Source organism: Pimephales promelas, chromosome 23 (assembly GCF_988280905.1).
Source record: "Pimephales promelas chromosome 23, fPimPro1.hap1.1, whole genome shotgun sequence".
NCBI classification, from domain to species: domain Eukaryota; kingdom Metazoa; phylum Chordata; class Actinopteri; order Cypriniformes; family Leuciscidae; genus Pimephales; species Pimephales promelas.
In genome coordinates this window covers 12,862,165-12,883,045 of record NC_142791.1, presented here as the reverse complement: position 1 = coordinate 12,883,045, position 20,881 = coordinate 12,862,165, and the positions used below count along the sequence as shown (strand labels likewise).

The 20,881-nt window shown below is 37.9% G+C and overlaps 1 protein-coding gene across 1 annotated transcript in view; it reads right to left on the bottom strand.

Moving 5' to 3' along the window:
- Positions 1–17,764, bottom strand: part of rc3h2 (ring finger and CCCH-type domains 2) — a 28,661-nt gene extending 10,897 nt beyond the window's left edge. The window contains 17 exon segments of the mRNA XM_089126589.1: positions 26–178; positions 568–702; positions 1,999–2,129; positions 2,132–2,377; positions 2,448–2,608; positions 3,442–3,669; positions 3,750–3,862; positions 5,502–5,620; positions 5,711–5,843; positions 6,483–6,683; positions 7,069–7,244; positions 9,419–9,652; positions 11,493–11,610; positions 12,421–12,724; positions 13,788–13,930; positions 16,998–17,125; positions 17,540–17,764. Of these exon segments, the coding sequence (XP_088982715.1) occupies positions 26–178; positions 568–702; positions 1,999–2,129; positions 2,132–2,377; positions 2,448–2,608; positions 3,442–3,669; positions 3,750–3,862; positions 5,502–5,620; positions 5,711–5,843; positions 6,483–6,683; positions 7,069–7,244; positions 9,419–9,652; positions 11,493–11,610; positions 12,421–12,651 (2,379 nt within the window). The 5' untranslated portion in view covers positions 12,652–12,724; positions 13,788–13,930; positions 16,998–17,125; positions 17,540–17,764.
- Positions 17,765–20,881: the final 3,117 nt, after the last annotated feature.

The window sequence follows — 20,881 nt, the reverse complement described above, 5'->3', positions numbered from 1 at the left end:
AATGTGCTCTAAAGCGACCACTTACTAGCAGTTTGGAAGAGGAGTGGGTTGACAAATGGTGGGGCACTGACTCAAACGGGCTGATGGTGCTGCACGACCAGGGCGAATAGTGGGCAAGACTCTCTTCTCCACCATGACACTTACAAGTCATACGCCCACCACCTACACCCTCAGGATGCTAAAGGAGGAGAAAGAGAGAGATGACAACATTCTCTCTCACACCCACTCGTGTGCAACAGGCTGCCAGAATTAAAAAATGGGGGTGGAAAGAAACAATGCAAAGTGACTCAGCCTCCGTGGTGCCAAATCTTTCTCTGAGAGTTCATGCGTTTCAAAGCGCTTGTGCGCACACACAATTTTCAGGACAGAACTGCTACTTGCTTTGGATATATCAGTTGCTGAGCAACAGATCCACTTAAAATAGCTTAACACACCTCATAAGGGCGACTGCAGCTTTATTGCCAAAGTTATTATTCGAAGACTAATCTGATTTTAGCACGATGCAGACATGTGTTGTAGTTTTCCCAGGATACACACCTCTAAAAACACCATATCACAGAGCCGTACCTCTGGACACACATCCACAGTGAAGACTGGAGAGGACTGGGAGGGCCTGTTCATGTTGCCGTGGTGATGTACCCACTGTTCCTGTTTCTGGCGATAGAGTTCCTCATAGCCAAGAGGAACACGGGCATATGCGTCCTACAAAAGACAGAAAAGAAGTTTTAAACTTCTCTATTCTCATGATGAAACAGCATAATCACCTATTTCACATTTAAGAGTGAAGGGTGTAATTTTTCAGCAACCAGCGTTATACAAATAATGTTTTGTTTTTGTTTTTAAACCTATCACAACAAAAACCGAGTGACCGACAAAATGTCTTGTCACACTCAGCTGCTGACAGTTGCCATTGGTTACAACTCAAATTAACATGGAAGAAAAATTCCACCTGACACTCTTTTTATATAAAAGAGCCAATAAACAGTGTTGGGGAAAGTTACTTTTAAAAGTAATCCAATACAATATTAAGTTACTCCCTATAGAACTTACTAATTGCATTACTTACTTTTACATCATTTTTGCGTTACTCTTTCTTTTTACTGAGCTTAAAAAGAGCAAAATCCAAATGTAACGGCCCTTTCACACCAAAAGTAAAATGTCACAACCAGTGACGTAGGTTTACAAGTTAGACATGCTGCTGCTGTACAATAGTGTACATGAATTATCCATGGCAGATCTATACAGGTGGAACTGGGGAAGGTGGAGGGTTTCTGAAAGCACACTGCAAACTGCTACAGTAAATGCTGACCAAATACTTAAACAGGTGATTGGCTACTGATACAGCAGGAACCAACCAGCTGTGCCTTGTAGAGAATGATGTGATTGCAGGAAGATTGAGTTAACAGTCAGCCTGCGCCATCTAGAGTTTACACGAGAACGCTCGCGGGTGAAAACGTAAAAATATTTTATCGGATGTGCCTTTCGTTTACACGGCGACGGTGTTTTTGGGGCTTAAAAATGCAAAAAAGTGAAACCACCCTCCAGAGTGGAAATCTTTAAAACGCTCCACCGCCGCATTCCCGTGTAAACGGTAAAAACGCAAAGCTCTGCTTGACAGTGAAGGTTGTATGCCGGCGCGCGGGCTTGGTGTTGCTGTAGTATGCACTCTTATGCGCCTGGAATGCATACTACAGTGAATTTCACAAACTTTTCCATCACCATCTGCACGCGAATTTCACACCCAAAACGATCGTCTAAACGCAGAATAAAAAGTGATAACGAAACGCCACTTTTGCGTTTTCTCTTCAGAATCGTTTCCGTGTAAACATAGCCTTACTCTACAATTTCTCTCAATATGGGGACAGGAGAGGTGCCAGTCAATAAATGAGAACACAAAGTAACTTGTAATCAGATTATGTAAAAAAAGTAATCTGATTATGTAACTTGCGTTACCCCCAACACTGCCTATACAATAAGATGTGACATAATGAAACGTGCCCTGTGCATTGCCGCTCTCTGCTCCGCTGTGCTGCAGGGGCTGTCCAGCGAGTTGTAGCGCTCCCGGAGCGGGGGCTGGTAGACGGCGGAATGGAAAACCTCAGGAGGGAGAGAGTTACTTCTCCCCCCTCCCTGGGATACAGCGCCGGCCTCCACGCGCGCCTGCTGTCGTAGACGGGTGTGTACATGCCGTGCGCCTGAGCAGGGGACATAGAGGTATAGGTGGAGGGGGGCCCATAAGAGCCAGGGCCTAATCTGTCCGGAGGAGGAATAGAGGGGTGCTGATCTGAGTACAGAGGGCCCATTGAAGGGGGTAACATAGACTCCGGCACGTTGCTGGAACGATGGAAGCGAGCACTGCATGACCTGTGAGGAGGAACTGTGGAGGAAAAACAGAAGTCAGTGAGTGTAATGGAGCATATTATGCCACAAGTAAGATTGTCGCTTACTGGCAGGCTGGTGGTAGGGTGACAGGTCATATGTTCTCTGGTCCTGAGAGTGGTAAATCTCAGGGTGAGCTCTCGTAAGGACAGGACCGTGTTTAAGGAGCCCTTCCTCTACCTCTCTTACCAAGGCTATCGCAGAAGACTGACTGTGATTGATGGGATTTCTGGAAAAGAAACAGCTTCCATAAGAATCAAAGATGGACAAAGAAATACACCTTAGAGAATTTAGAGAGAAATGTCACATTCATGTTTGGCTCTCAATTCGTTACTTTTTTTTCATTAATTTTTTTTTAAATGTTTTTCACCATTAGCATGGTAACACATTCAGTTCCTTTTTTTTAAAAAACGAAACTAAATAACATAACATAATATCATTATTATTATATTCAATTATACATTTAAACAAGCAATTTTTTAAGTGGTCAACATTTTAAGTGGATCAAAACCTTTCATCAAAGTTAAACATAAATTTTGAACAATGCCCGTTCTTTTTTTGAACTTTTTTGATCCACTTCAAATGTTGACTACTGTATATTACTAGATTTATAATATTATAGTACTGTGAAATAAAAAAAATAAGTATTTATAATAATAATCATTTTACAGACAATTTTTAAAGTAAAATTACAACAATACTAACATTTATGACTTATGTCTTAAATGCTTTCAAACGTTAAACCATGGCGCTTCTTATTTTGGCGCAAAACTCCAGGAAGACCTCAAAACTTCTGTTTTGTTGACAGATTTATAAACACAATTGCAGATTACAAGTGATCTACACAAATGATTTTGGCATCAAAAGTGTGATTTTGATTAAAAACTTTGCATCACTGACAACTCCAAGTTCAACCGCATTGAAAAGTAACAGTACACCTCTGCATCACTCAAGGCTGTAGCACAAATGCAGCCGGGGTTAAGCACTAAAGTTCGTTCAAATCAATTGCGGTAAGTATGAGCTTTAGTAACAGTGATGCTTGCCTTGGCACACAGAACTTACTGTTCTAGGCTGATAGCAGGCAGTCCGTTAGCACCATTGAGGAGTGTTTTGTCCTCCTGGTGGTCTCCTCCTCTTGGGATGAGCTGAGTGGGAGACGTGTCCTCTTTCTCGTGGCTCTTCACCTCTGACCCTGGGACTACTCCTTTGGTGTTGGCTTTTGGCATAACTGCTGGAACTGACAGAAAAGGCCTCACCACCCCACTTGCTTTCCTATTCCTCATTCTGTGCCTAAAAGAAAGATGTAGAGAAAATGTGAGGAAGGGAAGGTGTGAGTGTGTGTGTGTGTGTGTGTGTCTGTGTGTTCTCACTTCTCAAGCTCTTCCTGCGTGTGGGCAAAAGTGCAACTGGCCCCTCTCGGACAGCCGCCCTGCTGCCGTAAGTCCCTGCACATACTCGTCTTGTACTTGCTGTTGGGTTGAGCCTGAACAAAGAGAACAGCATACTGTGTCAGAAAACTTTAACGATCAGCCAAAAAAAAAAAAAAAAAAAAAAAAAGATTGGTCTTTCATAGCCCAGGAGACTTAATGGATATTATTTATTCAAGTATCAAAATTGTGTCAGAAGCTTCTTTCAAAATGCCTTTGGTGAAATAATAACAGATACAAATGGGTCAATAGTTGACGTACTGTATAAGTATTGAGTATAGAGATATTAAATTATGGCTGCGATAATTTGTGACCTGCTCCATCATTTGGAGACCCAGAAATACATTTATACACGAATATTCATTGAATTCATGAAATCGCTTGTTACTGTCTACCTTGTCAAAGGGATGTAAGGAAGGGAAAAACGGATGCTGTGTTAATGAATTAAAATTTTACCGCATTAAACAGAAAATATGAATTGCAGAAATTAACACATTATTTTTGACAGACCTAAATGTTTACATTTTGGTAAGCTTTGCGTTATCTTTTAACTAAACCTCTTTAGAGGTACGACAGGTATATTTATCAGCCACTACATTAAACATTATTGTAACCATTTTTAATGTTTGAATTTCCTGATTAAATTGACATAATTTCAAAGCTTTTTGCATTTCGGGAAGCTGTACCTAAATACACTGTACGAATTTTTTGGGATTGAAATATCCCAAAACCAATACACTGTTAAAAAATATTTTCATGATTTGTAATCACAACAATTTTTTCTTTTGTCAAATCAACTTAGATAATTTATGAAGTTCAGATCATATTTAATATTTTATACATAATATTTTGAGTTTCTGATGATATTAATCTCTGATCTCTCTGGTGAAACTAATCTCTAAATTGTATTAACTCAAATTTTTTAAGGCAACCAGGTTACTTATATTTTTTTAAGTTAAACCAACAATATTTTTTTAAATGTTATATGATTTGTTGACTTGTATACTATTTCCCCAAATGTTTCCAGCAATGTTTAAATTCAGAGAAATCCTCAATTTTAACCAGTTTAACGGCTCGTATCATTGCGTCACCTGTCAATGCATCACAGTACCCTTGATTTACAGTTTTACATCCGTAGGCTATTTCATTAAAATGAAATAAAATAATGTGATTGTAAGTGATCAAACTCAAATGTAATAAAGTTCAAGTTCAGGGAAGAGTGAGGCGGGAACCGGCAAAAGTTCAACTGTAATCGTAAAATAAACATAAACAACAAAACGAAAGGAGCGGCAGCGGGCGACCGCGGCATATAAGCATAAAAAACCTCCAGAGCCCGTGTGACTCGAGACTGGTGTGTCGCACAGGTCTCTGTTTCTCATTAGCACCGGTATTGTTCTGCTCCCACGGCTCTCGGCCCCGCCCTGCTTCATACGACAGTAACGTTAATAAAACTTTAATAAATTAGCTCATTCATGTACATTATTTCTGCCTGAGTCCCATCGGATTTATTTCCATAGGCAGTGGCGGTGAAGACGACAGCTCCCATGATTTCATGCTCATTCACGGCATCATCAACCTTTTCTTATGGTTTTGAATAAGTGACCTCTAGCGGTAAAACTTGCATACTGTGCCTTTAAAGTGAATGTATTGAGCAGAATTCATCCTGAATCAGTGTGATGAGAGATCAGGCCATACCTGAGGGCTTTCATTGCTCTTCTTGCTGAAGTTTTGGATGAATTCCACCAGCCCGTGAACAACAACCTTCACGGCCAATAACACGCTCTCCAGCTCTGCCCAGGATGGGGCGGCCGCATCTACACAAACACACATGTTATTGCACAGGTTATTGCTCTGTAATCTGATTGTGTTTGCACCCCTATGGAAGTGCGAGTACGCATCCTCACCAGGGTTGTGGTCGATGCCGGCCAGCCGCTCGAGAGGAGCTCTGAGGCTGTTGAGGTTGGCTGGGTCTCCTGTTCTCTGCAGGATTATGGTGAGCTCTTGGACGCTCTTTGCAAAGGATTCTGGGGATTGAAGCTATGGGGTTGGGGTGGAAAAGGACAAATGCATTCAGATCTCCACCAAAGAGAAAATGTGCCAAACATATTCAACTAAAACATTACATTTTAATGCTTCATTACATTTTAATTATTGAATTATTATTTAATCATATATTAAAAGAAATACCAAAAAGATAACTATTTATTAACACTTATATCATATATATATATACCTACACCTATAAATATATATTCTATTAATTCTAGTAAGCTAACCTATATTATATGTAATTATAAAATGGCTAGTTCCAATTCTTGATTCTGATATATTATAATATTTTTATTGTGTGGTAACCGTTTTATAAAAGCAGCAAGCAAACGTTAAATTGATCAAAAGTGACAGTAACGTAATTTATATTGTTACAAAAGATATATATATATATATATATATATTAAATACAGTTCATTGATTTTTCTATTCATCAAAGAATCCTGAAAAAAAAAACTTTTATTGTGACTTAAAAATCTGAAGCAGCACAACTGTTTTCAACATTGATAATAATAATAAATGTTTCTTGACAATCAAATCATCATATTAGAATAATTTCTCAAGGATCATGTGACACTGAAGATTATAATAATGGCTATTACTCCACACACTCTATACACACAGTACCTTGTCTATGATGGACTGCATGTGAGATTTGTGCATGAGATCCCCGTACAGCAGAGACGACCACTGCTCGGGTGAGATCCGCAGTCCCGCTTCCATGGCGATGTGAACGATCTGAGCGTCGTGTTCGCGGCGCAGGGCTTCGTAAGTGCGAAACTCCTCTTTGAGCTGCATGAGTGAGGAGTCTTCATCACGTTTGGTCACCTGAAAGACAACATAAAGAGGAATGGCATGTCTGTGTACAACACACTCGAATTCTCCAAATAAGCAACACTGATTAATGTTCGATGTTAATGATCTCATTAAGATGATTTATTTCATAAGCTGCAACAGTAAATCAAGCCCCAGTGAAATATTCCAGCTCATTTACAAACATCAAGCTGTTTAGATGCATATCAAGACTGCATTAGATACTCCCATTGACGAGCACTTTATATCCACATAATATCAAGTTACGTCAGGCTTAACACATTAGATAACTCTTTTCCTGTCTATTCAAGCCGTCAGGGGCTTCATACTGAGAGTAATGGCTGTTAAGTGATCAGCGGTTTTAGCGCAATCACTGCGTGAAGCTGATTTTAGCTCTGACCTTAAAGCAGGAGGCACGGTACAGCAGCTGAACCACGTGACCAATGCTGGTCTTAGACGCCTGGGGGAACCGCGCTTCCAGTTTCTGCACCACGAACAGCACCAGAACCTTCCGCGAGAGAGCCGAGCCGTCCTCCAGAGCCAGCAGCACCAGCTTCAAAGCATCCTCCTGCATGGCTGCAATATATATATACATATATGGACAAATACACACAGTTAGTGCTGTGATCAGTGTGTGCTCGGTCATGTTGAAGGAATGGATTTATGCTTTGGATGTTCTCAGACTAGAAAACTCAAATGGAGATCACATGTTTTCACAATCAGAATCTGCCCTATGAGTAATCATCATTGACAGCCAAGCACAAAGGCATATTTGAACATTCCCTTCACATTTTAAAGGAAAATTTTGGGTTATTTACAACTTTTTTTGCATCTAGTGACAGACTATAATCTCAGCAGGCTGATTAATCAAACCATATATGGGCATTTTAAGATTATTAGAATCACATTAAAAAAATTAAAAACAAATAAATAAAATAAAATAAATAAAAACAAATAAATAAATAAATATGATCACATGTATTTTTTAAATATGTAATGTATTTATTCCTGTGATCAAAGCTGAATTTTCTGCATCATTACTCTAATCTTCAGTCACATGATCCTACAGAAATCATTCTAATATGCTGATCTGATAATCAAGAAACATTTACAATTATTGTTAGTTATTAATATTAATGTTGGAAACAGTTGTGCTGCTTAATATTTTTTTTGGAAACCATGAAGATTCTTTGATTCTTCTGATGATAGAAAGTTCAAAAGCATTCATCTGATATATAAATCTTTCGTAACATTATAGATGTCTTTGCTGTCACTTTTGATCAATTTAATGCATTCTTATTGAACAAAATTATTCATTTCTTAAAAAAAAAAAAAATTCTGACCAAACTTCTCATTGGTAGTGTATCTATTACATTATTTAAAACTACATATGAACTATTAATACACCATAACAACTTAGGAACTAAGTAAAAATAGGACAAACTAAGGAAAATAGGACAAACAGACATTTTACCCTTAACTTACTAACCTAGCGACAGACTTGTAAATGAATAATAATCCATATCAGTTTTTCTGAGATGTGTAAATCTTTTTCACTGTCATTAGATTTATGCATTATCTGCATTATACTTTACTCTCTAGACATAACTATCAGCATTGGCCTTGTCAAGTCGACACAGACAGCAACAACCATAGATAATGTGAAGTTGTCTAATTGTCCTTTTGGAAAAAAGTTTGAAGCATCTGGTCATATTATTCAGAACACAGAAGAGTCCTTTATGGACAGTTGTCACATCCCTTCCGATTCCTTCACTGTATCCTCTTGCAGATTATTGAATCAAATGAATCAGATTTACATAAATTGAAATATTGGATATAAATTTGCACTAAGTTGTAGATAACCCGAAATATGCAAAAAATAACCAGGTCTGTATCTTCAACGATACATATTTAAAGGGGTCATGACTTAGATTTTTTTTAAATCTGTTCACTTCACTTACGTGATATGTTAAATGATATGTGGGAAATGATTATTTTCAACCCATTTGTCTGAAATGATCTGTTTTTAAGGGACAGCTTCTTTAAGGCTTGTCAGTAAACGGCAACTGTTTTGATTGGCTAACGTCATTGCATAGAAAACAGTATCACTGCAGACTCGCTATCGAACGCGAGCAAGTGTTTTTAAAACATTATCCATATAAAACCATCATTTCCAGACAAAGCATTATGAAATCATCTGCTAATGGTTTGTGATGCAGCTGCTGTCAGATTCAACTAAAGCTTCTTTGCGAACTCTCCATTACATTGTCCTTCGTTTAGAAAAGAAAATGCTCTGAACAAACATATAATCCTTCGACACGATCCGGGACGCCCTCAAAATAACCAACACACACTTCTACACACTTGTTCTTTCACTCTTCCACGTGAAGTCCATCAGAAACTGAACACGCATCTGTGTACTGTATCCAGTGTAGACAGCGTCAGTTAATATAATGACTCTATTTGCTTTTGACGCAACTGTTGTGGGACAGAGGCGAGTCAGCGTTTTACATATAGACCTCATTGCGTAGATTATCTGAACATGATCCTCTCAAAGTTTGTTAATAAAACATGGATGAGACAAATATCCATATATGTATTGTTAATGAGACAAATAAGGATGTTGTAAGCTACAAAACTTGCAGGATGTTTAATGGTACAAGACCTCTAAATTTTATTTCTCATGTCATGACCCCTTTAATGAGGAGTAATAAAATGAAACAGTGCTAGAATGGTCACACAGAACTCACCCGGTCCAAGGAACTGGCAACCGCGTGCCCGCACGGCGGCCCATAGGTTGGCGGAGAGCTGCTGTGGGTTCTGGTGCTGCAGGATCAGTTCAGTGACGGTGCGCTCTCCCAGAGACCTGCACGCCCGGACCGCACGCATACGCCCCTCCTCCTCAACTAGCTGACAGTTCACCAGGGTCACCAGCTTCCTCTGCATGGGTCTACTGAGCGCGCTCTGACTGAGGGTCACTACACCTGTGTGGGAGAGCAGAATACAGTAACATTTATATGCATGATTCAAAGCTATAAATTAATGATCTTATCAAGAAGTTAATCCACAGTCCATAAATATCTCTGTGCGGCTGTAACATGCATATTTAACTTCAAATAAGTTACATTAAACTTAAAAAATGACTTATTTCAACTATTTTAAATATGTATTTGTATGAAAAAAATGTGTACAATACTATACTACACTGCACAGGGAATATTTTAATGTGCTCTTAGCTCTATTTCTTTTGTTTGAAATCATTTTATAACCATTTGTGTATATTTTAAACATTCAGTGAATTTCATTGCATTTATTGCATTTAAAATACCTGCATGCTTTTTTTTTGTATACATAATCATATACATATAAATATACATCTGAACAAACACATGTCAGACTGAAGTCAAAATATCCTTGATGCAATTAAATGGCAATTAAACGGGTAGATTACTTAATGTAGTCAGTTAATGATTCCAAATTACATGACAAAAGTAATCAGATCAATTATTTTAGGTAATGTATTCTGATTACGTTTTGATTACTTTTTAGATTACTTTTGACGTAACTCATTTATTGTCACATTGCTTTGAATAGGGTAATCTGGTACCACATTGATATAAAAAAAAATTATTTGTTATCAACAACATGAAGTGCATTAAATATTACATTAGGTCCGGGTCTCCCAGACTGGGGTTTGTGAGTTTAATGAAAAGCTATTAAGTAATTAAATCATAAAAATGTCAAATTTAAATAAATAATTTTAAAATAAAAACAATCAAAATAAATTATTTACAAAAAAATTGTTTTGTAATTTATTAACTTAATCTAAGGGCTTCAAGTAAATACCTATCAAGGAAAAGAGGTTCAGCTGACAAAAGAAAGACAAAATATGTATGCAATTATTCTCACAAAACTGGAAGACCTTCTGAGCATATATAACCAGTAGACTTAAAGGAATTAACACTTTGAATATAGCAAAGAAGTAGAAGCAATGAATTATGAATAATTGACTCATTGTAAGAATAACATGTAATCAATAGAAAAGTAACTGTTTTCTAATTCCCTACACTACAAGTAATTCATTTTTTTAATCAGATTATGTAATCCAGTTTACATGCAATCAGTTTCTCAGCACCGCCTTCCAGTTTATAGTTTTTGAGTTAATCTACAACTAATGCACTATATACAACAATATCTACTACTATTCTTACTTCCAGGAGCTGATAAACATCCCGAGGGTGAAAGTCCCGCGAGTCTTATGACTACAGCACACAGTAATACAGTGGAGGCTTGACAGAGGAGCTCTGATATGAGCACAAAGCTTGTCAATGAGGAGTTTAACAGCTTTAGCCTTTGGTGCCCCACTACTTTTATTGTCACTCAAATAAAACAGTCAATTGAGTCCTTAAACAGACTTTTCCGCCAGTTTCCGAGACAAGTCACAGAGACAAGTGTTTTATTAGCCTACAAAGAGTCTTTCTAGTGTTCAATATAGTCAACACAGCGTACAATTAATCAGTAAGAAATAAGTGATGTATGTAAAAACGCTCTGGGTGTGTTTTTACTGTTTATTAAGAATTGCTAAACATATCTGTATACATACTGTAAACAAATAAAAGTGAAGTGGCCTTTTCGGTTTCACACTTTTTTTGTTTTTTCCCACTGACGCAAATATCTCCAACCACATAAGATAAAGCGCTGAACAACAGGAAATGTTGCACTATTCTAATCTGAGCTCATTCAGCCGCAAACCTAAACAATAATGCAGCACTCACTGGTGTTGTTCTTGACATCGTACCTGTGTCATTCTCTTCGCACTCTCACCTTTTCCTCCGCTGATTGGTTTGAGATACAGAGCCAGCTCCTCCACACACATCCTGCACACTTCATAATGCCTCGTGTCTTCAGCACTGCCCACACTTACGATCTCTCCCTCCGGAACCTGCAGAGGATAAAAACAGACTTATACTGCGTGTCTACTGTACATCGTGACGTCACTGTAAAAAGCATCATTTTTCTGACCACTGGTGAAAATGACCTGAAGCTAAATTAAAATATTGCATTGGAACAATGAAAATAAAAATAAAAACATAAGAAATTCATTGGGATTTGATATATATATATATATATATATATATATATATATATATATATATATATTATCCCAATGTATAAAATATATTTAAATGGAAAACAATTATTTTAATCATATTGTAAACTATATTAAATATAAATTAAAAATATTACTGTATTTTGTTATATTTTTAACTAAACAAATGCAGCCTTGGTGAGCAGAAGAGACTTCTTTTAAAAACCTAAAAAATCTTACAGATCCAAAACTATATATAGACCATTTCACAAGATGTAAACAACACTGGTCCAGAAACACTTCCTGTTTCAGTTTGTAACTGTTTTCTTTATTTCACATGTAAAGAAAACATCTTAAAGATGTTTGTTTAACTTTTTGATTCAGTTTTAAATGTTCTGTTGGTTGTATTTTATCCCAGCTTTTATGTAGTGTTAAAAAAACTGAAACAGGAAGTGCTTCTGGACCAGTGTTGTTTACATCTTGTGAAATGGTCTATATATATATATTTTAAACTTCGTGCCCATTAAAGACACTGAAAATAAAGTGATAAAAAAAGTGTCATTTTAAGCTTCACAGCCCTGAAAGGCAACAACACTGGATTGATCTGATCTAACACAAAAACTCAACAGAAATCCTATCAATCTCCCAGCATGGTTCACTCACCGGCGCCCCCACCAGCTGCAGGAGGGCACAGTTGACAGGCAGCGCATCAATGTCAGTGCTAATGGCTGTCTGGTCGAAAGGACAGGCCTTGCGGTGCAGTTTGTGCAGGCAGGTCTTGCAGACGGTGTGCGAGCAGCCCAGGCTGATGGGCTTGTGGCTGCAGGCGTCAAACTCATTGTAGCAGATGGGGCAGGATAGAAACTCAGTCCATTGAGCTGCCTGCACCGGCATCCTGTGACCTCCAGGGGGAACTATCACGCTCGGGGAGATCGCATGCTGCCACGCCCCAGCGCCTTAAACACACCTGCGGAGAGAAGAACACATCGGGTCATGATGCTTTCACGCCATGTTGTAATCACCCTCATTTCGAGACGACAACACAAGTGATGTTGTACTCTGAGCAGTTCACATCCTCACATTGGGAATCAAGCGTTTTTATGGTAATACTATCAACGTCTAAATGAATCTACAGTGGTCAGCTGGTACAGCGGTCATATTGTGCAGGAGCTCTCAGAAAATTCCTAGTTTACAAGTCGTAATTGCGCTTTTTTCCAGTTGGAATCTCGTAACTTACGACATGGACCTTCATACACACTCATCTGTGCATGAAATTGGTTGTAAAGAACTTTTTTACGTTTACGTTTTTTTCTGAATTTACGGAAAATAACTGAAACTGCACAAACATACAATCACAAATTCCGTGTGGCCTTAAAATAATGTTAGGATGAAGTTTTATTTATATTTCATCTTTCATCATTTTACAATACTGTACTACAGAAGAGCTGCATTATTCTGGATAAATTGAGAATCACGACAGAGATTTAAACAGAGATCACGATTCTCCCACGAGTCTGAACAGACATCTAAACAAAATAACAAGTCATTTACAAGAGGTTCTGACAAAAATGTTAATTACTGCAGTCTATTTAAAATGTTTAATACATTTGGATGAATTTATTAAAAGAATCAGATTGAATGAATGATTCAATGACTCGCACGTAAAATACTTCATTTGTTTCAATACTGGATGATGAATCAGACTTTTTGAACGAATCTCGTTAACAAATATGTTTTTTAACAGCCACTTGTCGCCACCTACTGGTGTAATGATGTGATGATACAATCGTTATTTGAAGCACCACGTTTTTTAAAAGAACCAATTAATTTGAGAGTCATTTGTTCATGAGTCGGACTGCGTATAGGCCTAAGACGTGATTTTTTTTTTTACTTTTTCCAGTAAGCAACCACTAAAAACACCATTAGCAACCACTTAGCAACACACAGCATTATGGCACTAATTTTCTCTTTAAAAATGATCTTTCGCTCTCACTTTCCCCTTCTCTGATGTCATTTCTTCTTGCCATCACCTGTCAGCTGCACTGCAGGAATAAACTGTCTTGCTCTCTTTCATTCATGTTCTTCACATCTCCATGCACTCAAGCCCTCTCTCACTCTTTTTCTGTGTGTTTCTGAACTCCTCTCAGCCTGTTTGCTGCTTTTCAGGGACTTCCTGAAGGACAGAAGGTGAAGCAGATAAGAGTGATTTACAAACAGCCATCAACAGTATGTTGATTAAAACTCCATATTAAACACATTTCACAAATGTCAGGGAGAGGAACATATAGAAAGGACATTATTATCTTAAAAGTCTTAAAATGGACTTTATCTTCACCAGCTGCTCATGGCTCTTGTCGGAAGGTGTAAAATTACAGAGGTAAAATAAATCATTCATTCCCCTACTTGGACACTACACTCCAGCTAAAGCAGTACAATTCTGGACAAAAAATGATTTTTTTTGTTTCAAACAGAGATCACGATTCTCTCACCATTCTGAACAGACAACTACACAACATAACCGGCAATTGCTGCAATCTATTTAAAATTGTTGCATGCATTTATTTGAATGAATTCGAAATAAAAAAAATGATTCAATTAATGATTCAATGACTTATCCATCCAGACAGAGTTTTTGTACAAATCTTTCGAATAAATAATTCAATGCTAAATAAATATTTGAACAGTCACTTGTCGCCAACTACTGGTGTTACAATGTAACGATACAATCGTTATTTGAAGCATCAAGTTAGGTACTCTCAAACGGTGATTTTGATCGCTTCTGGAGACAACATTGTTTAATACAAAGTATAACTTTTATCAGTAACTGCTCTTTCTGGATCAGCGAACAAAGATCTGAATTTTGACATTTAGTAGACAGCGAATCGTGATCATTTAGGAATAAGATCATGTGGGTGTTTGAATTGAGATCACGATCTTTTAATGATTAATTGTGCAGCTCTAATCCCAGTTTACAGGGAACTTTCCCATAACTTTTCTTTAACGTTTTTTGAAGGTTGTGTAAATGTTTGGGCATAACATTCTTCAAATAATATGGAACATTCTCATACACTCACCTAAAGAATTATTGGGAACACCTGTACAATTTCTCATAATTATCTAATCAACCAATCACATGGCAGTTGCTTTAATGCATTTAGGGGTGTGGTCAAGACAATCTCTTAAACTCCAAACTGAATGTCAGAATGGAAAAGAAAGGGGATTTAAGCAATTTTGAGAGTGGTATGGGTGTTGGTGCTGCTGCTGCTTGAGCATCTGCTTAGTTACTGGGATTTTCACACACAACCATTTCTAGGGTTTACAAAGAATGGTGTGAAAAGGGAAAAACATCCAGCATGCAGCAGTCCTGTGGGCGAAAATGCCTTGTTGATGCTAGAGGTCAGAGGAGAACGGGCCGACTGATTCAAGTTGATAGAAGAGCAACTTTGACTGAAATAACCACTCGTTACAACCGAGGTATGCAGCAAAGCATTTGTGAAGCCACAACACGCACAACCTTGAGGCGGATGGGCTACAACAGCAGAAGACCCCACCAGGTACCACTCATCTCCACTACAAATAGGAAAAAGAGGCTACCATTCGCAAGAGCTCACCAAAATTGGAAAGACTGGAAAAATGTTGCCTGGTCTGATGAGTCTCGATTTCTGTTGAGACATTCAGATAGTAGAGTCAGAATTTGGCGTAAACAGAATGAGAACATGAATCCATCATGCCTTGTTACCACTGTGCAGGCTGGTGGTGGTGGTGTAATGGTGTTGGGGATGTTTTCTTGGCACACTTTAGGCTCCTTAGAGCCAATTGGGCATTGTTTAAATGCCGCGGCCTACCTGAGCATTGTTTCATCCCTTTATGACCACCATGTCCCCATCCTCTGATGGCTTCCAGGTATCCTACTTCCAGCAGGATAATGCACCATGTCACAAAGCTTGAATCATTTCAAATTGGTTTCTTGAACATGACAATGAGTTCACTGTACTAAAATGCCCCCCACGGTCACCAGATCTCAACCCAATAGAGCATCTTTGAAATGTGGTGGAATGGGAGCTTCGTGCCCTGGATGTGCATCCCACAAATCTCCATCAACTGCAAGATACTATCCTATCAATATGGGCCAACATTTCTAAAGAATGCTTTCAGCACCTTGTTGGATCAATGCCATGTAGAATTAAGGCAGTTCTGAAGGTGAAAGGGGGTCAAACACATTATTAGTATGGTGTTCCTAATAATCATTCAGGTGAGTGTCTGTACTGTATATGTTCAGGTGATGTAGAGAAGAAAACCTTCTTAGAATGTTCTTCGGACTTCCATTTTATGTTATTAATATTTGCTGAATATTTCTGCATTGTTGGCAGAAAACAGTGTGACAAAATTGTTCATGGAATTTCTGTATTATATTTGTTTTTGATGAATGTTTTTAAAAAGCATATTCTCCAGATTTAGGTAGGATTTTGTTCTAAGAAAAATGTATATTACATTTATGACCATTACTCTCAGAAAGTAATTTAATCATTAGCCAATGGGGAATGTTCTCAGAAATAGCCCAGAACTATGTTCAATGATGTTCTTCAAAATTAACAAGAGAATGTTCTCATAACATTTTCAAAATAATAGATTAATCAAGAAGAAACGTTCTTGGATAATTAAAAAACTAGATGTTTAAAAAACATTCAGAAATATTGTTTATAATATAACTGAAAAACGTTCATAACTTTTTTTCATTCTTTTTTTTATTTAGTATTTCTGAATTCATCGGAATGGTCCATGGCAAAGTCTTTGGCACTTGCTGTGTGAACACACTGTCACGCACACTCACAAAATCATGAACATGGTTAAATGATCCTGGGGAAAAAAGTCACACATGTTTGCAAAATTGAAAATTGTTTTTTTTTCAAGTTCAGCAATAATCCGCCAAGTGGCATTCAAGATTTATGAGTTGGAAGTCCATGCTCAAAAAAGTAAATAAATAGCCTAGATTAACTACTGCATTCTGTACATATCATTTAGAACTATAAAATCCCCTAAAAAAGCTAAATATTAAATTAAAAACATTATCAAACTAAAATATAGTACAATAATTTTGTTGAAATAATAAAAAAGGCCATTTTTGACTGACACGTGAAGACTCCCAAAGGGTTAAAGGGAATGTTAGCTAAACGTTCTTAGAGTGTATTTTTATTGGCTGGGAAAGAGCTTCAGCTGTCACGCAACTGCTGTTCTAGCACCTGTTGCATGGACAAACCCCTCGGTTAATGTCTGTTCCTCCAGGAAAAGCATCGGTGACACTCCACACCCAGTCAGGAATCAGGACAGGACTACCATGTCATGCAAAATTATGCAAGGGCCCCCACTGCTGTTGAGAATCAATCATTTGTCAGGGAGAGACACATGCATGTGGCCATGGGTACTCCTCTCTTTCAGTACATTTTATTCATCACACTCTTAAAAGTACAAGAAAAACAACAGCCATGTATAATCTAAAGGCATGTCATTTTTTAATAAACTGAGGTAAAAGGAAATCGTCGCAAATATTATGAAAAACTTTAGTTATGTGAAGTAAATCATTAAACACAAAGCAATATCCTAATGGAAAATGCAATGTACTGCATTAAATTTTAACACTATTTCAAACAGCAATTCAGAAGCAACATTAGAAAAAAAATACGATGAGTAACACTTTAAGAAAGTAAATTGTACATAAGGCTACATTAAAAGCATGTCATGTACAGAAATAGGCTACATTTAAAAAATGAATTAAATTACGCACCATGTAAATGACGGCGCGCGTGAAGCATCCACAGTGTAGCTTTAATCTGATCACGCGAGTCATGTTTCCACGCTGCTGCTGAATTTAACGTCTTTCAAGCGTGTGACAAAACGTGTCCGTGGGGTCTGAATATAGTTGCGGTGGAGGGTTTCGGGGCGTGATTCATGGTCACGGGGAGCATCTGCGCGAGGCAATTCTGTTATTTAGCTACGCGCCCACAGACCCGAGTCTCGCGAGGGAACATCGAATTTGCATTGTGCGTGTGTTACACACGACACGTTACATTACCTTTATAATTACAATATATAATACATAACATTAAATAATTTGGCGACTCGATTCTTTTATGTAATGAGGCCAAACTGACGCAGCAGCGACGTTAAAATAGCCTACAACATTTGAAAATAATCCAGTCTAAAATGGGTTTGTTTGAACTGAGCACGTCGTGTGTGGAACAAACGCCAAAACAATAAACAGGAAATAACTTCACTGTCTTGTGACGGTGACGCGCGGGGGCTGATGAAAATCGAAAATCTGACCTCAGACAGGAAACCGTTTGAAAGTAATTTACTACTGTATAGCCTACTGTAAAACACAATATTATTGTATTCATACCTGCATTGTCGGGCTAAAAGTTAGGGGGAGGTAAAACTGCACACTGCTGAACTCCTAAATTGTCAGGTAAACGAGTGTAGCCTATTTCTATATCATATGCAAAGTTAAATAGAGTTATTCCAACCCTCTGATTTAACCCACATCTCAACCAACATCACCGTAATAGATAGACCACAACTCAAACCATAAAATGATCACTTCCATCAAGCCAATTCGCATGGCGTAGGCTAGTCCCTTGACGGATAGTCCCTGTGCTTCGCGCAAAGCACTTTCTCCAATATATCGACAGGCGCTTAGAACCTGAAGCCCAGGAATGCTAAGGGGTAATGGGTGCAAATGTGCGCACCAGTATATCTTTAGGTCACTGGGACCTCAAAGTTGGAACATCCTATTCTTGTCAGTGTCACCCCATCTTCATACTTCTGCATACACAGTTTTCCCACTCGGACAACTACACATCCGAATGAACAGCAAAAGTTTAAGTTGCACTCATTACAATAGTTGCAATGAGATCCGGCTAATCAACTTCTCAGTGAGAGTTCTCCATAACTGTTATTGTTGTAGGCTATAGTGTTGTATAACCTGTGGTCTCATGCCTCCAGCTGAAACATAGTATTTTTATTTTTTATTCAAGTCAATAAATATTGTTTAATAATTGTTGATTACTGTTTAATAGGCCTACGTTATAAGAATGTAATCAGAAAACTTATCTTAAGGTCATAAGAGTGCATTTGCAGCTCTAACAGTTAATAATGAAACTGAAACTAGCCTATTGTCTATGGTCTAAACTTTGTTTCGATAGGGCAGGCTATACTGTATTTTTTTTAAACGAAAGTATTTTTTAAATGAAAGAAATGCAAGCATCGTTATTTTAATGGAAAATAACATTAACTAATACTTTGGGTGGATCGAATGAATGAAACGTGGAAGAATCAATTGTTCTGCAAGACGCGGAAGTATTTGAGCGCGAATTGTGCTTGATGGTGTTGTATACAACTTTACGGACATCTGTGCACCTATAACTTCCTAGATAAACTCTTATCTTATACAGATGGATCATCTGGTTCTCAAAACCATCATGAAAATCAATGAAAATGTAGCCTATTAATATTCTTAACCAAGCATTCTATTAGACGTTGAAATAAAGGAATTAGCCTAAATTATATCTAATATGCAATGCACATCACTCCAAACGCAAAAGGCATTCGCGAAACTTCTTGAGCAAATAGGCTAGCTGTGCAACAAACTCAAAAAGGCAACATCTTCATGTTGTTGCTCATGCATCACTGATTGTTTGATTTCATAGGGAAAAAAAGTTTGAAAATAATTTTATTATAGGGGATGTTGCATAAGCATTTCGCGCGCATCTCGAAAGCAGCGCGCGCCACACCAGCAGCGATCCTAAATTATATAGCCTAGCCTACAAAGTCGCGCGACTTGCACTTACCGTAGGCGATACAGAGTATCATCATAACCGTCCATAGTTTATGTGCACTTCGCCATCAAGCCCAAATTCTTCATCGCATTCAATTATTCACAGGTGAGCCGAACTAGTTTTCCCGATTTTTTTAGCGTCCTTTTATTCCGTCCAGACATCACATAAAATACCATATTTAATTTCCAGAGATTTGGGAGCGCATTCCCTGACAGCGCGACATGTTCGGCATGAGCAGGTACACTCCCATGACCGTCAGTGACTGTACAAAAACTACTATGACGAAGTGTTCCTTTTTAATATTAAAAAGCCAGGCCTGTGCGATTGGAACGCAACAACATGACGTTTGCGTTGTCTAATTAATATTCATGAGCCAAGCCCTCTGCTGTAGGGTTGGGGGGGAGTGGCAGGGGATTCTTACTTAACTATTACCATAAGCTATTTATGGTATTTCATACTCGAAATGAATAATGTAATGTTACTGAAACTTGTAGGCTTACGTGAAGTGATACTTGAGCTCGTGAGACTGAAACCAGTTTTGTTTATTGGTTGTTCAATATGTGTAGTGCAAGATAGGCTATTTCATCGTAATCGGTAGGCTATTTTAAATAAATAAATATGTATCTACGTTGTTTGTTTAGCATTTGTTTAAAAACATATTTTCGAACCAATTAGCGGTTGAATTTATGCTGCCTCTAAAAAGTATGAAAAAACCACCCTTCTGCTGAACTCTGAAATATTTCCAGGTGGATGCTGGACTGAGTGCAGCAGATAGCCAACAATAACAATTGCAATTTCCTTTCCTCCCCTCAAAGGTAATAAAATAATAATTAATGGAAGCAGAATCCTTATCCATTCCTTACGATTCCCAGCTCTACTCTCCAAAGTTACCAAGCAAACTTCTTCTGATTAATATTAATTAGCCAAGCCTTCGCCATAGTAGGATTCGCAATTTCAAAGATCCGTCAGGCTGTGAGATTCAGAATCGATATCACTCCGCCACATATGCTCGCATCATGGATTGAGCTGTGGGTGTGCTCGTTTAAACATAAAATGACTCAGTTAGATCCTTAAAACAGTGCTGCTTTTCAACAGAATATGCCACTGGATGTTGTTGTTGGTTATTGTGCACGGTACTATTTTCATGTAGGGGGCAAGGATAAAGATGTAAAGGGGCAAAGCCGGAACAAGCCGCTTTTCGAGGCGTAGGCTGCATGTATTTTAAAGAGACAGAAATGCTTTAGTTGAGCGTCAGGAGATCATATAAATCTGTTTAGTCATGCACCTTATAT